We start from the raw sequence: 17500 nt of genomic DNA on the forward strand, positions 1-17500 counted from the left end.
TTTTCTTAAGCGTTCTGTTGCACTGGACTGTGAATTTAAAGTGCATTTGAAAGCCCAAGCCAGGCCTGGATTTTCAGGCATCTGCTGCTGCTGTAATGCTCTCTCTCTCCCCCTCTCCATTTTGCCATCCTGTCTGTCTGTTGCTGTTGTCCACCTCAATCCTTCCTCTCTTTCTCTCTCTGTCTGTCTCTCTCTCTTGGCCTCTCCCTCCTTGCTCTCCACACTCTGTTCGGGGTATGAATGGTTGCCGTGGCAACTGCCTCCTCCAGTGAGGCGGTTCGTCTCTGTAGCCGTGGCAGCGGCACTGATGGAGAATAATGCTGGGAGCTCTCTCTCTAGCTCTCTCATTCTCTCTCTCTCTCAGTAAAACACCATCCTCCCCTAGCAACAGCAGCAGGCCCCCCTCACCCACCCCTCTCTTCCTCACACTCTCTCTTTCCCTCTTTCATTTTCACTCTGTGCCTCTGTCACTCTCTTTTTCGTCCTTGCTGTTACACACTCAGTTTTGCAGTCCTTCTTTTCTTGTCTATTCCATCCCTCCATCACACCATGTTCTCCTTTCTGCCACACCTATTTTTATCCTCTTAGGGAAATGATGACTGCTAAAAGACCAGAATACAGACGGTAGTCCAACAAAAACAAGGAGACAGGAGAACATCAGTGATGAAAGGATATAGGGTGGAGGGAGAGGCAAAGGTAGAGAGAAAGAGAGAGAGAAAGAGAGAGAGAGAGAGGACGCAGTATCCTGATTTCATTAATGTGATTCCATTAATCTGGGCGTAGGCTGAGTTCCATCTGTCACACCAGGAGCTGTTGAGTAGTACACACACACACACACACACACACACACACACACACACACACACACACACACACACACACACACACACACACACACACACACACACACACACACACACACACACACACACACAGTAACACTCACACACACACAGTGGGGTGTTGGCACTGGCATCACTAGCCCATAATTACACACCCAAAATAAGACGCATTTAAAGCCTTTGGCAGAGACAGCTAAAAGCCCTTTAATGGCTCTTTTCCCACCTATCCTACTCTACACAAAACCCTCCAAATCTACACTACTGACCCTCTAAAGACTAATCGGCCAACGGGCCACACAACTGACCACCTGATCCACTGGCTGACCGGCTCGCTCAGTCGCCCGGTGACAAAATGGCTCTGGGGCTAACAGACAGCTGAAGTACCCATAATCCTCCCTCACGTCCTCCTCTCCTCTGCCTGAGACCCAGAGGACCCATGCTGGAACTCATCAACCCTGGCAGGTAATCGATGGCAACATCAAAGAGGGAGGGAGGGAGGGAGAGAGAGAGAGGGGAAGGGGGATGATGAGAGAGATGCTGGTTATTTGTCTCCAGCTGAAGAGAGAGAAGTCATAACAGCAGAACACGGCCCTCTCTCGCAGAAGCCCAGAGCAGACGCAGACTCGCGCTGCTGCCGCGCTCATCAACACAGACTTAATTAGAACAAATCGCACTTTCATCACCCCAGTAATTGCGCAGCCTCACCCATCCCCTACTCTCCTGCCAGCCCTCCCTCTCTATCACTCATGCACTCTCTCTCTCTCTCTCTCTTTCTTTATTGTTTTGCAACCACCTCCCACCGTTCCCTCTCTCAGCCAGCCTTATGTTTTTCCTCTCCTCTAAGACACCTTTTTGTCTCTCACTTCGTCTCTATTCTGATCTTTTCACAGCTTTCTCTGAGTTCTGGCTATCAGGCTGCCATTTTTCACCTCCGTTCTCTCTCACTTTATTCTCAGTATGAGAACGGTCATTTACTTTCCCATTAATGCTTCTTCTCTCGCAACTTCACAGACTCCAAAAGGAACTGACCTTGACACACAGACAATCATGTCTGCTAATTAGCTCGTTAGGAAGACACTGATCAGCCAAATCAGCGAGCCCATGACAGGCAGAGCAGGAAATGGTCTCAAAGCCAGCCGGCTGCGTGAGTTTACGGTGCTGGCCAGGAGTATGAACCAGTGCAGCAGCATGCTCTCATCTCATGCTGCCCAACATCTGTCTGCCATCCTATGAATCCCAGCCTCCTATATACAACGTGTGTGGATGCACACCTTTGTTGCTGTGTGGAGACTTTTTCTCAAGATGACAAGAGAACCTTCCTCATATTTTCCTTTACATTTTCCGTTGACAATAGCCCCTGCATTGCTTCGAGCAACCCTCTCTGTGATTGGACAAATTGCAGGTTGAAGCCAAAGTGCCAGGCTGCCACTGGCTGGCCACGGTATCCGATTATCTGCTCTCTGGCTGCCTCTGCCACTGTAATTAATAACCTGCCCTGCGTCCATGGAGCAGCAGATAGCAGCTACTGTTCTCTGTGGGATACTGTGGCTTCCACAGGGAGTGAGAAAGACAGAGAGAGAGAGTAGAAAATGCAGAACGGAGATAGAGAGAATCTAATTTGGATGCAGTTAGAGTGTGTGTGTGTGTGTGTGTGTGTGTGTGTGTGTGTGTGTGTGTGTGTGTGTGTGTGTGTGTGTGTGTGTGTGTGTGTCTAAGCAGCCACAACACTCAAACACTCACAGTTACATCAAACCTGGTAAACAGGCATGTCTCTATCGGGTCATCTTTGTACTTAAGCCTTCTCTTGCAGTGTTTCCTCGTTTTTTGTTCGCTCTGATAGGCAATGGCTTCCTGTGGCTACTACCGCATCATTTCCTGCCTCAGACGATAAGAATGATCCACGTTTGAGTAGGTCAGACCCAAGGAAATTGGTCCTGCTTGTGGAAACGTTATCGCGATCAAGTCAGAACTGTACAAGAGGGTTGGTAATGCTTTACAGCAAAGAAATGGCCCAGGCGGTGCATTAAGTCTATTCGGTCCCTATGATTTTGTAGTGTTTTTGCTAGTGCTAGTGTTGTCTTTATCTGGTCATTCATCTCTATGTATCCCGGTGCGCTGCACAGTCTGTCCATTATCTGTAGCTGCACGTCTGTCTGTCTGGCCACAGTGTGTCTGTCTGAGGGCCTCTTCATTGTGTCTGAACATCAGCTTTCGTTTTTGCTTTATCTGGGAGAAACTCAGAATGCAGGATGCTGGTCTTAAGGACGTAGCATGCATTGCATTCAGGGGTGGTTGTCGCTGTAAAGCCATGGACAGGTTCCTCCACCAGCTCCCCACACGCAGTCCTGGAGAGGAACCATTTAGGTCATGGCTACGCACTCTGACCCGAGTGGAGCTCCAGTCCAGAGAGCTGAACACTAAGAGGCCACTTGACAGGAACCCCTGTGGGGAACTGAAGCGGAAGAAAGTGAGCGTGCTCAGAAGAGAAAGACAGAGAAAGAAGGAGCAAAAGCTCACATGGAGGAAAAAGAGAGGCAGTTAGAGAAAGAAAGAGAAAGAGAGCGAGAAAGAGAGAGAGAGAGAGAGATAGAGAGAGAGAGAAAGAAAGAGAGAGAGAAAGAGAGAGAGAGAGAGAGAGACATGGGAAGTTGTCAGGGGATGTTGAGAACTCTGTGATTATATAAAGATGTGACAACCCAAGTCCCGGTGGATAAATGTAAAAAACCGCTAACGCTTAAAAGTGCAGTTCACCCAGGGCAGGACCAGAGTCAACAGAGATCATTTGAGCTCAGTCTGGCCCAACTAAATGAACCGGAGCTTGGCTGGGGCTGAATGTGTCCTGCTCTGCTGTGGTTGGCTGGTTCTGGCTAAATCGGGCTCAGCTGGGCATTCCTTACCGGCAGCGCTGGACACGGTCGGCCAGTTCTGGACCAGGACCCCCTGGGCTCCCTGCATCACCGAGGACTCCTCCATATGCACCGAGCTGCAGGAAACACACAAACAAACACACAAACACATTACAATCTCACTCCATAATCAATAAATCATTATTCACAATGACCTCTACGCCAGCCATTGTTAATCTACTGTGAGTATTTTATAAGAAAAAAAAATCTGACAATGAAAACGTTCGTGTGATAGTTTGCTTTGACTTTAATGATCCATATACTTTTGCAACACAGCAGCTGCTGCAAAGGGCCATTAGATGATTGATATGGTTTGCGGAGCTAGTGCTGTCCCTCAGTGTGGTGTTGGGCTATGAACCCGTGTTGAGATAAGCATGCTTTAGATCCACCATGTGTTAATGGCAGTCCTGTGAGGCCCATATTGCTGTTTTAAGCCTCTGTGCTCAATCCCCTTCCTTTAACACGCTGCCCGTCCTGCAAAGCATTACTGAAATTAAACCCCCACTGGAAAGTAATGCAAAAGGAGGTTCTACTGGCATATGTGAGTATGTGTGTGTGTGTGTGTGTGTGTGTGTGTGTGTGAGAGGGAGAGTGAGTGTGTGTTGCATGATTTACAGTCTCGCAATTCTCGCAATATGCTCCTGGATTAGGGATTACACACGGTGACCCGGCACACTCATGCACCACTCGCTAGATTAGGGTTTACGCTGCGCTGCTCTTAATATTTTTACACCCCTGGGGGGGATTTCCAGCAACTTTCATCACATTAAAAAAAGCCACTTGGCTCCTTTCCATTTAATGGCATGGCCAACACAGCCACTGTGTGTCTAAACAAGCCTCCAAAACCTCAAAACAAACATACATCTCATGTCAATACAATAAACACCTCCTATAGAGTATATGATATATACAGGTGGACTGCGGTGCTAACAGTTATGCTACTCTGATGGGCCGAGGGTTAGTTGCTTCTTTCATCCCTGTATGCTCCCTGTTTGAAACTCAGCTGTGAGGAGGAGGATCCTTCCTCGACTCCTAAGCTGTGACAGTGATAACGGAGTTTAATTAGATGTGGCCTGTTGAGGTTTGGTATCACTTTAGCGAGGACACGCATGCGATCATATCTGCCGGCTGAGTTTGACACCGCAGTGCCGTGGTTGGGATGTGTAGGGGTGGTGGATTTGGGGGGCAGACAGTGATGTTCAAGTGGGATTAGACTCTTACAGAGTGTCATTGACTAGGCTTTATGCATGCTTTGAAAGAAGGGTAGCAGTTAGGGTCAATCTTTGCTAAAAACACTTTTAAAAGGGGGGTAAAAAAAATGTAAGTTTACACAGATGGTGGCATATCTGGGGTTGTGAATGTGCCAAATCCCAGCTCCATCCTGCTCTTCTACACCAGTTTAATCTCTCCTTTTCTCCACCCCACCCAGCCTTTCTGCTCTCCACCCTCCTTGCACCCAGTTCAGAGTCTTCGGTCGGAGAGACGGCCATGCAGAGGGCCATGGAGGTCGGATCAGTTGAGGCAACTCACTACCCCATCGCCACAGGCTACCGCCAGGCCAGCCGCCACTGCTCTTTCAGCAAATAAGACCAGCTTGTCTTGGAGCAGCTGCACTCCTTTTTTTTCTCTCTCTCCTATGTCTCTGTTCTCTTTTCTATTCATCCCATTTCTCTTTCACTCTGACTTTCTCTCATTCTTGGGAGCCCTGTCTTTATTGTTGTCCATCTATTTAGCAGTACAGGATGTATGAGGATGCAAAATTAAATTCCCTTTTGAAGAAGCCATTTTAGGGGCATCTGATGAGCGGTGGGTGAGGGCTGTGGGGGTGGGGGGTGTGAGGGCGGGGGGCGCTGACAGGGTGCCGCACAAACAGGATGCCATGATGTTATCTAAGGACCGAGCCAACCTCCAGAGCAGCATCTGAGTCACAGCTTAACCTCGGGTTGCAGCAGCCAAACACGGAAAATAAAAATAAATAAAGGAATGGATTAAAAAACAACAGACACACACACACACACACACACACACACACACACACACACACACATACACACACAACATGCAGAGTCCTCGAGGTGAGGTGACAATGTGTGACATTCTTCAAAAACCCGTGTCCATCTGTGATCGACTTCTTTGCCTGAGGGTGTGCTGTTGGAGTGTCAAGTGTTTGTGTGTGTGTGTGTGTGTGTGTGTGTGTGTTTTTCTAGGGGGTGGGGGGGGGGGGGGGGGGGTGTGTGTGTGGAGGGGGGGGGGGTGCTGCTGCCTTGTCTGAGAATGATGTTCATCTGAGGTGTCTGTTGTTCGAAGGGAAGTAAAATGGCAGCTGGTTGTCTGACAGCTAAGTCAGCTGCTTTGGAAAAGAGTGGAATATTCCATCCCTTATTATTACAAGTGTTTTTCAATGACGAGTAAACAAAGAAAAATCTGCATTGCATCAAAAATGTCAAGATTACATTTAACAGTCTTCGTGTGACTCTTTCATTTTTGGAGAAACTGCGATGGACTACTGAAACCCTGATCCCTGCAGCTGATACGTGAGCGAATCATGGCATGAAAGGTTACAGTTGTGAGTGGGTAGGTACAATCAGCAGAACAGAAAACGAGGATGACTGTAAAATGGAGATTGGGTGTAGAATGAGAGAGAGAGAGAGAGAGGGGGATGGGGGAGGAGGGAGGATCGGTGGCCACCATTTTAGCTGTCAAGCCCCCTGATACATAGCCCCTCTCTCCTTCTCCCTCTGATAATACACGTCCATGGTCCCAAGGTCAGGCAATTACTGATGCTACAGAGCTCTCAGCCCCTCAGCCCTCCCCTGCTGCTAACGTCCTCTCCATAACAACGCCATCTCTCATCTTCTCAACACAGTCTTTGTCCACAGATTTGGTATTTATAATGTATGTTATATATGCTATGTTATATATGCTATGTTTTTTTGGAGGATGCTAAAGGATATTTCTCTTACATTTCTCTTATGTGTTGTCTACATATGCAGGCTATGCTTGCATGTGAGAGAAACAATGAGAGAGATGAAGGTCAAGGTGTAAAGAGTAAAAGCAAAATTCCCAAAAAGAAGCAAAAGGTGAAACTGGGGAGGGGGGGTGTACAAGCATGTTTTTGTCTTTCTATTATTTGGCAAGCAGTGATTCAGTGAGGGAGGCCATTTTAAAAGCTCTGTTGATCTGGAGTAAAGCAGATATGCTGATAAAATATTCATGCCTATCGCTGGACCAAATACATGATCCTCAGCCAACGCCTGCCCAGCTCTCGCTGTGTCTCCTACACTCACTCTCTAGCCCTCGGCTTCCAGGAGCTTTCCTGTCTGTCCAACTACATTTCAGTCTATTTGCCCTTTTCTGTCTACCTCTCTCCTCTCTGAATAGAGTGTTCTCCTGATCACGCCTTGTGTGTGTGTGTGTGTGTGTTTGTGTGTGAGTGTGTGTGTGTGTGTGTGAGTCGGGGAATGGTGATGATGATGGAAAATGTACCCAGTTGTAAGACTGACAAAACCGTAGAAGTATATCTGCACGGGCAGATGGATCCCAATGAATAATTTCTACCACAACTCTCTTTAGCCCATTGGGGATAATGGTAGCAGGGGAATAAAGCAAGGCAAATCCCTCCACATTAAGGAATCCTGTCAAATAAAAAATAGGATAAGATAGGACTGCAATAGAGGATAAATACACAAATAAAGCAGTGTGTCTGAGCTCAAGATATGATGGATATTCTCATCAAAGCACCCTTCTGGGCATGTGTAATCATGCTCCGAATGATGAGACTGATTTAATACATTAGAATGATTCGCTCAGCTACATTAGCTCCCATTAAACCCCAGTGTAATTAAGCAGGAATCAGTGTAACGCTAATAACATTAAGAGGTTACACCAGCAGTACACACACACACACACATATACACAAACACATACATGCACACATAGACAAAATACAAAATGTCTCTCAACTAAGCATGTTGATTAGACTGGAAATTGCACTGTGAAAAATCATGGCTTGAACACATGCATGCTTGTGAGTGATGTGCTCTCATCTCTGACTGGGGAGGTGTGAACATGTGTTCTGGTCTGGAGGTCGGAATGTCCTTCCTTCCTCACTATGGCAACCGGCTCTGGGACAGGTCCATATCACTGCAGATGACCCACTTCTGAAGATGGCGAAAGACCGCAGCCCGGGACAAATAGGTTGCAATGGCTCTCTCTGCCTCTCTCTCTCTCTCTCTCTCGCTCTCCCTCTCTTTATGGCTCTAGGCCTCGCTCTTTCTATTCCTCTCTACTGCTCTCGGTGAGTGGGCAGTACCGTGTAGCAGGAGGCCCACGCTCATTATGACAATCCTGCCTCGTTAGGAGGATGTCTCGTGCATCACCGTGACCCTTGTTTACGAGGACCCGGTCAGGGCGATCCACAGGCAGCTTGTGGCCTAGTGGCTTGTAGGTAATCTGATCTCCGCACGTCCACCGCGTCGTTACTGCGAGACCCAAATGGGCCGTTTTTTCCGCCCAGCTGCCCTCGCCTGTAAAATCACTGTCTGAGGCTCACTTCGTGCCCTCCGCCCCTGTGCCTCCGCCTTCCACTTTCCTCCTCTTTTCCACTCTCTCCACTCTCTCCTCTCTCTCCTGGGATTCTCTACCTCCTCTGGTAGGGCTTCTCTGTAGATGCCAGCTAACTATGCCAAGTACAGTTGTGCCGCTAAAAGGTAAACACAAAATTTCACGTGGGTCACATACAAATACTCGAGTCGAGCCAACCCAGAGCTAAACAACTGACTTAAGCCCTCTGGGTTCTCTGGGTATTTGTGTATCGTACATTTCCATCCCCTTTGCTGTCCCTAATAGACCACACAGAGTCAGGGCCAACATCCGTAAGAGGTGACCTGACTGGCCGATGTGTTTGTTGGACTGACAGATCAGGACTCACAGGTGTTACTTATGAGGCGTGCATGTGGAATGGTCTTTCTTACCTTTGCATTCCTGCCCTCAGGGAGGCCGAGTATCTCCAGTCCGAATTGGGAGGCTTGGGCTGCAGAAGAGGAAAAGAAGGGAGGGGGAGAGAGAATGGAAGAAGAGGTATTTAGAGAAGTACTCAAGCAGGCCACATTGACGGAAAAAAGTCAATTGCACTGGTAATTAGTCATGGCGAGTGAGAAAGTGCAGATGTGAATTGCAGCTGGCTGAAATGTGTCCCCTGTGACTTTGAGTGTGGAGGGAAAAGGTATGTTGTTCAACCTCAGACAGCTAAGCTGGTCAAAACATCTGGACACATTGTCAACAAGGGTAGTTCAAGCCAGACTGATAAGGGTCTCCTCCTCTCTCTCTCTCGCTCTCTCTCGCTTACACTCTCTCTCTCAAACGCACACACACACAAACACACAGTCACACACGACCCCTCTCAAAGTCAAGGTCAGAGCACCAGAGAGTGGTTGGGGGGATGAGAAGGAAGTGGAATCAATTTATCCCCCACCGACTGATCCACCTGGATGTGGATTGCATGTGACATGTGAGCCCCAAGCAGCCAGGGCAGTGTGCATCAGAGTACAGAGGCATTACACACACACACACACACACACACACACACACACACACACACACACACACACACACACACAGAAGCAGGTGCTGCAGAAAACAGTGAAAATAGAAGACAGCTTCACCTAGAGAACCAGACTACAAAAGAATAACTCATTTACAAGAACATCCGGATGTAGGAAGAATTTTAAAGACTACAGGAAGAAAAAACTCTTTAGAGTCTAAAGTACATGCATATGTATCTGTTGTTGTGAAAACTGTTACAAAACTGGATTTGTCTACCAACAGCAGAAACACGTAGCGTGTGACGCAGGTGTGTGTAACCATGGTGACCCGATCCCCGTTTCCTCCCAGAGGGATGTAAATATGCTGGAGATGGAGCATCGACCCTGTACCCACCCCCACCCCCACCCCCACGCTCCTCCTCCCATCTACCTGCTTCCCCGCACTGAAAACATCCATCAGGCTGAAATCCAATATGGGCTCTAATCAGCCGAACCTGAAGCCCCTCTGTGACTCACTCAGACATTCGATCATATTTACAGAGAAGCGGCCCTTTCGTTATTACACTCTATCACATTTGCCGGGTGAAGAGTAGACCTCAAAGACACGGCAGTGGTGCAGGTCCATCATATTAGCCGACGATTCCGACCTCAAAGTGAAGACAGACAAGACCTCAGACTTCCATTTGTGTGTGTGTTTGTGTGTTTGTGTGTGTGTGTGTGTGTGTGTGAGTGTGAGTGTGAGTGTGAGTGTGTGTGAGTGTGTGTGTGTGTGTGTGTGTGTGTGTGTGTGTGTGTGTGTGTGTGTGTGTGTGTGTGTGCATGTGTATGTTCATAATGAGCATACACATGCAAACGCTTAAGGCTGTAAAATGCTGAATAATGTTGAAAACCAGACTATTGCTCCGGGATGAATAAAGTGTAAAGAGGCAAAGGGGAAATCAGTTCTATCTCCACACACAGTGCATCAATGCACAAGCTTAGAAAGAGAAGCAACCATCTATCACATCCATTCTAGACATAGTCTAAGATATGCCAAAGACCAAAACAATGTGATCGGTACTGATTACAGGTACACAGCAGTGGTGGGTTACAGAGATAGCAACAGAGAAAAGGAAAAAGGAGGGGTGTCAAAGATTTAATTCTTTTCTCGTCACTTAAAAGCCTTATTTGTCACTCTCAGTGCACTGATTGCAGAGAGGGAGATAATGAGCTCTGGTAGGGTCTGATCTCTTCATGCCAGAGGTTTCTTGCTCCCTCTCTCTCTTGCGCTTTCTCCTCTCGCTTTCTCCCTTCTCTCTCTCTCTCAAGTAGGCCTGTGCCGAGTGGACACACCTCGCCTGGATACAGCACTCGCGCACCCTGCGCCAGCCAATCACAGCTCTTCTCCGGGCCCCGTTCAAAACCCAGCCACCCAATCAGATGCCGCTAGCAAGGAAAAGCATGCCACTGCTTCTTAATTACACAGCAAGTGGGAACAAACATGACTGGCATTTAATGAGAGCGACAGGGAAGCGGGGAGCAATTAGGGACGAAAGAGTTCTGTTTTTCCCCTCATACAGAAAAAGCCTCTAACTCGCTGCAAGGGAGTACCACCAATCATTTCCTCACACTCAACTTGATTCTGACTGGAAACTGTGCAGGGGCTGTCATATTGGATGGGCTTAAGGGCCAGTATGTGTTCTGGCTTGTGGCATGCTAACATGCTACATTACATCTCTCTCCCTGGTCTTCTTAGTGGAAAAAGCCTGGCACATAATGATCCACAGATGGCCATTAGTGAGGATTTGGAGAGCGAGGAGCACGGCGATACAGAGAGTGTACACTTCAATACGCGAGTCGCCCCTCAGTCAGCAAGCCATCGTCCGACGCCTACCAGACACTTCCATGGAATGAGCGCAATTACAGTGGAGTCTGGGGTAAAAAAAAAGAAGAAGAAAATCTGTCCCTGTCCATTTGGAAACTCAATGATCTAAATTATGCAAGATCCACTTGAGTCAACCCCCTTAAGTGACAACACAGCCCTCGTTTTAGAAAGGAGAGCAAACCCCGAGCACATGAGCTCTGAATTTTGGATCGCTCTCAGGCCAGAGCTCGTTTCCTCGGTGTCGCCTCGGAGACACTGAGGAAGTGTGACGCTGTCTCGAGAGGACAGGGTGTGAATGCTGGGGAGCTGGCGGTTGTTTGGAGCTTTGACGCCTCCAAATAGAACAGATTCAGCTGTGATGCCTGTGGAGGCTGCAGTGCAGCAAGAGGAGGGGGGAGATGGGGAGAGGAGAGGAGAGGAGATAGGGAGGAGATGAGAGGAGAGGAGAGGAGAAGGGAGATGGGGAGAGGAGAGGAATGGAGAGGAGAAGGGAGATGGGAAGAGGAGAGGAGAGGAGAGGAGAGGGAGGGGGGCAGAGGGAGTCTGTTTCTCCCCGAATACACAAATGATGGAGAGCGATTTGATGACAGCTGTAAACGAGTGTGGAGGAGAAAGCGGCATAAACCTCTGATACCCAGAATCATCAGAAACAAACAACTGGCAGAGCTCAGCACTGAAACACACAGCCACCCACCCACACACACACACACATCCCTTTAGAGGTTTATTTACTGTGTAATAATGTCTGCTATACACACAGGCATGAGCACACCCATACATGCACTCATGAAGGGGAGAAAAAGCAGAAAAATCTGCGCCACAGTCACCGAAAGCCCATCCGCTATTTCAAACAAGAGCAACTTGGGGAAAACAAACAAACACAAATTGCTGCCCAAAGAGGTTTTTTTTTTTCCTAAGCTAAATGCCAACCACAATACTCTCAGCGAACACTGTTTGCCTCAAGTGAGGGAGAAATTAAAACGAGATGAAAAAGATCAACAAAACCACTGGATGCCTGACACAGCACAACACAGCAATGGAGAGATGGAGCAGAGGGACGTGTGCAGGTGTGCAGGGCGGGACGGGGTCGGTAGGGTGGAGCAGGGCGGGGCGGAGCGGAGCACACACCTGGATGGCGGTGGCATCAGGCATGCTGAGCCGCCGCACGAACTGACTGCTGTGCTGTCCCGTGAAGAAGCTTTGCTGTCCCGAGCCCCAAGTCCCGCTCATGGGCCGGCCCGTGTTGTAGAACATGAAGGTGTCGCTGCCCGACGTGGCAGTCAGGCAGGTCTTGTAGCAGTACGTCTTGGTCATTGAGCCGTTGCCCCGCACCTCTATGTAGTGAGGCTCCACGTTGAGGTCTCGCCGCAAGGCCACGCTGTTGTTGGGCTGCTGGTTGCCCCCGGCGCCTACGCCCCCACCCACACCCCCACCACCCCCACCTCCACCTGACCCACCCCCACCACCCCCTCCTCCTGCAGCGCCGCCCTCCTTGGGGGACTTCTTGCATCCACAGCAGGTCGAGCAGGAGCAGGCTCCGGGCTGGCTGCAGTATGCATGGCACTTCACGATGGCCAGCACCACCACCGTCACCAGGAAGACGAAGGTGGTGGCGCTCAGAGCCACGATCAGGTAGATCGTGACGTTGGTGAAGGGGAGCGTGCCGTTCGGGCGGATGATGCGCTTGGGGTCGGGGGTCACCTTGGGCGGGATCTCCATGACGGCCACATTGACGGTGGCGGTGGAGGAGCGCGGGGGCAGGCCGTGATCCTTCACCAGCACGACCAGGCTGAAGAGGGTCGAGTTGTCCTCCACGACGCGGCGGGTGGTGCGGATCTCGCCCGTGTGCTCGTGCACCTTGAACAGGTCCAGTTCGGCCGGGTGCTGCAGGCCGTAGAGGAGCCAGGCGTTCTGCCCGGCGTCTCCGTCCCAGGCCGCCACCCGCGTCACCAGCACGCCAGCCTCTGCGTTTCGCATCACCATCTCGGCGGGTTGTGTGCCGTTCGGCACCGGGTGCACAAAGTACGGCGTGTGGTCGTTCTGGTCCATGACGTAGAGATAGACGATGGCCACGCGGCTCAGCGGGGGAACGCCATTGTCCTGCGCCTTCACCTGTAAGTGAAACTCGCGCAGCTTCTCAAAGTCAAATGAGCGCAAGGCATAAACCTCACCGGTGTCCGGTTTGATGGACACATAAGAGGCCACCGAAGATGCCGTGGTTGTTGTCGTTGAGGACGGTGTAGGTGATGCGGGCATTCTCGCCCGCGTCTGGATCGGTGGCCTTCACGACACACAGCGGAGCACTGGGGGCATTGTTCTCCGTGACATAAACGGTGTAAGAGGTCTGCTCAAAGCGCGGAGGGTTGTCATTCACATCGGCCACGTCCACACGCACGGCCATCTGGGAGGAAAGGGAGGGGCTGCCACCATCGCTGGCCGTCACGGTCACGTTGTAGAACGGAATGGCCTCTCGGTCCAGGAAGGCTGAGGTGACTATGGTGTAATGGGTCCGAAAGGGCTTGATCTTGAAGGGGAGGTTGGGAGGGATGATGTCCAGGGTGACATGTTTGTTTTGGCCCGAGTCGCGGTCGGACACACTGATCAGCCCTACCACAGTGTCCGCCCTCGCGTCCTCCCTCACTGGGCTGGACAGGGAGGACAGCAAGATCTCTGGGGGGTTGTCATTCACGTCAAGCACTTCCACCACCACCTTACAGTGGACTGCAACAGCACCTGCGCCTCTGTCCATAGCCTGGATGTACATTTCATAAGTATTGGTCTCCTCATAGTCAACATTGCTCCTGACCCTGATCTCCCCACTGTCAGAGTCCATGGTGAACATCTGGCGAACTCTCTCTGGAGTGTAGCTGCTGAAGGAGTAGTAAACCTCTCCATTTGTGCCCTCATCCCTATCTGTGGCGCTGAGTTTTATAACCAACGCGCCCAAGGGCGAGTTCTCCCTCAGTTTTACTTTGTATACAGAGCTGTCGAACACCGGCGCGTTGTCGTTTGTGTCCAAAACGCGCACGTAAATCTTTGCTGTGCCAGTGCGCGATGCTGTGCCTCCGTCCGCGGCTGTCAGAATTAGCTGATGTGAAGACGTTTGCTCGCGATCCAGAGGCTTTTTTAATATCAGTTCGATGTGCTTTCCATTAGGCGGGGGCTTGTTGGACTCGAGTGCGAGGTGCTCGTTAGGGCTGAGGCGATAGAGGCGCACCGAATTGGAGCCATCGTCCGTGTCCTGTGCACCCTCGATGGGAAACCTGGTCCCAGCGGGCGCGGACTCAGAGATCTCCAGCTGGTACTCGTCTCGGGGGAATAGCGGGGAGTTGTCGTTCGCGTCCAAAATCTCCACCTCCACGTTGTGCACCTCGAGTGGATTTTCAACGACCACTTCGAGATTGAGAAGGCAGGAGCCGCTGTAATCGCACAGCGTCTCACGGTCGATTCTGTCGCTAACGAATAGCTTCCCGTTTTTGTGATCAATATTAAAATACCTCCTGTTATCGGAGGAGATACGGATCCTCCGTGTTGAGAGCTTTCTCAGCTCTAGTCCTAAATCCCTAACGATGTCTCCAACGAAAGCTCCGGAATCCAGCTCCTCTGGAATAGAATACTTAATTTGTGCATTTGTAAGGCCACTTAGTAAAACTATAACAAAATAAAAAAAAAGAGGCACATACTCGTTTATGTTGCTACATCGCCCCGCAACAGCCATCGCAAACTGGCAAGATCCGCAGACGGATTATAAACAGCTTTCCGTCTTTTGAGCTTGCCTTGCGAATACTCCCGCCACAGCATTAAAAAAGGGGAGAGTTGCCCGCTGACAGTCGACTATGTGCAGGATGACCAATGTCTCCTCTCCGCTGCCTCATTAAACGGACATTTTCCCACTACATCCATATTCTCTCCTTTGTGGGTAGCTTCTGCTGATATTTTTCTCTCCTTCGTGCGGCTGACTCTTGTTTCCCTTACACGGGTGCTGCCTATCGCTCTCTCTCTCTCCCTGCTCTCTCCCCTGTCCTCCTCCCCCTCCCTCTCTTTCTCCCGTGCACTGTTCTGTGCTGCGGGGGAGGGGAGTAGCACTCCCTCTCATAGACTGCTGGCTGCCTTTTCAGCACCTCTGAATAAAAAACAGCGACAATCTGAGAGAAACCTGATACTCATCACAGGAATATAATATAGTTTCAGGAATGGTTTTCTCGATCGATTGGGCTGTATTTATTCATTTATGGTGACACGTATGACACGCTCAGGAAAATTGGAATGAAGACAAGGCTGTAGTCTTCAGAGTGCCACCGCCCTTTTCATTGTGTGCTGTCTACGTGTAGCGGTGGTCTTAATACATCGCATTAGGGGACGCGCTCTTAAAAACCATTACTTCTTAAAATCTTTATCATATACACTTGTTTTGTTAATAAATCATTATCGTATACACACCAATATGCAACTCCTACAAGTGCGGTTTTGTCTTGAAAAATCTCTTTGTTTGAAAACGGGTGTCTCGTTTTATTTATTATTGCACCCAACACACAGTCCATGATCTTTCAGTGACACTCGCTGGAGCCAGCAGTCATCACAGTATCGCTGGACACTCCTCCCCTGCCTTTCATTTGCTTCAAGACTGACAGATCAAATAATCAGAGATTAAGATGACAGGAGCTCTGACTGCTCTCGTTTTCTGTCACCACCCTCTCCCCCTTTCCCCATTCTTTCCTCGTCACTGCTCAGTATTGCCTTTTTATCCATTATCTTATGAGCAACAACAGCTCGGGCAGCGCTCTCCGATGCAAACCAGGTCACTAACAAGATGCTCCCGATTTGCCCCTTCGCCACAACTGTCAAAATAATTTCGGCAATGTTGTTCTGCCTGCCTGGAATTGCTCAAATGATTTTGCACGCATGCACATGAGACGAGAAGGGGAGTTCAATGTGGTTTACACGATAAGAATTAAAACACCACCAACCATTGAAATGTAACTCTTAATATTTTGACAATGTATGCAAACGCCATTATATACATGTCATAAATATATATCACCTTAAAGTAAGGTGTATGAAAAAATAAACAATTAAGAGAGGAATTAAATATTACGATTAAAAGAATGTAAAAGTACTCTCCACAGACTTTCCACAAACTCATACTTGATAACGATGCTTGCATCAAGACAGCAAGTTTAGTGTTTTTGGCACAAAGCCGTTCCACTGAAATAATGAGACTTCAGACTGGCCAGTAAAAGCTGAGCTCTGCCCCCCCCCCCCCCCAACTAATCAATGAAAGTATATATCACACCCAGCAGTCACGCCAACGTGCCTATTAATGTCCACCGATGCAATTATATTCCCATCGGTAACCATAAACAACAGAGAATGGGGGTCGAGCGGTCCAGATCTCCGCCCATCTCCACCCTCTGGTCATTCCGTATGGGTGCTGCATCCATCCTCTGCCTTGAAGCAGCACTGGCTGGCGGCAGCTGTGCATGCTGGCTCTCAGGTGGTGAAACCGGCCGTAATTGAGTCCTCCAATAATGTCTCGTAGTTCAGCCTCTCCGGGTAATTAGAACAATCCAAGGCCTTGTATGCCCAATTAAAATTTAATTTGAATTGGTTTCAATTCAGTTATGACCCAGAGGTCTGCCTGATACAGTAACAGAAAATGACTCCCTTTTCGTATCGAAAGAATATGGCTAAAATATGGAATTAGTTGTAAATCATACTGTTAGGTTGATAAGGTTCTATAAAAGGACAACCACGCCAAACAATAATTTACTTACTAAGAAATGTTTTTACTAAGAAAACAACACAACTGCACTGAAATGATACAGCCATGAAGCTTTTCCCCTCTTCACCGATTGAAACTTTAGTTATCTGTCCCGAGAGGACCCCGCGCAGCCGTGAGTCATCGGGCCACCGGGCGCTTTACTCTCCCCCGCACATCACCCCCTCGCGGCATCCGCGGCGACGAGCGCTGGCAGACATCGAGACCAGTCCTCTGCACTGATTCAAAGGTTCACTGCAGCGGAAAAGTGGTCGACATTTCACCGCTATTTGCACGGAGAGGTTGAAAAGGCAGAACACTTTGGCTTGCGTATCTACTTTCTCCCTCTCTGTGGACTGCGCCTTAAGAGTTTTGAATCGCTTTTGCACACAGCCAACAACTCTCTATATACCATGTATTTGAAATGATTTCAGAAAGTTAAATTAGGCACATACTGGCTAACTTTTTCATAACCTTTTTTTCCTCCAGGAGTAGGTTGGGGTGGTGGTTGTTAGTTGTCATCTTTTCCTCCGTGTACTGTTTTGGACGTTTGTCTCTTGTTCGTCTCTCTCCTAGTTTAATCAGGG

General features: G+C 49.2%; 1 protein-coding gene across 1 annotated transcript in view; it reads right to left on the reverse strand.

Annotated features, from left to right (window-relative positions):
* Positions 1–16179, reverse strand: part of LOC105891250 (protocadherin alpha-C2-like) — a 24288-nt gene extending 8109 nt beyond the window's left edge. Inside the window, 4 exon segments of the mRNA XM_012817415.3 lie at positions 3740–3825; positions 8722–8780; positions 12284–13363; positions 13365–16179. Of these exon segments, the coding sequence (XP_012672869.2) occupies positions 3740–3825; positions 8722–8780; positions 12284–13363; positions 13365–14873 (2734 nt within the window). The 5' untranslated portion in view covers positions 14874–16179.
* Between the last annotated feature and the right edge of the window lie 1321 nt (positions 16180–17500).

Source organism: Clupea harengus, chromosome 20 (genome assembly GCF_900700415.2).
Source record: "Clupea harengus chromosome 20, Ch_v2.0.2, whole genome shotgun sequence".
Lineage (NCBI taxonomy): Eukaryota > Metazoa > Chordata > Actinopteri > Clupeiformes > Clupeidae > Clupea > Clupea harengus.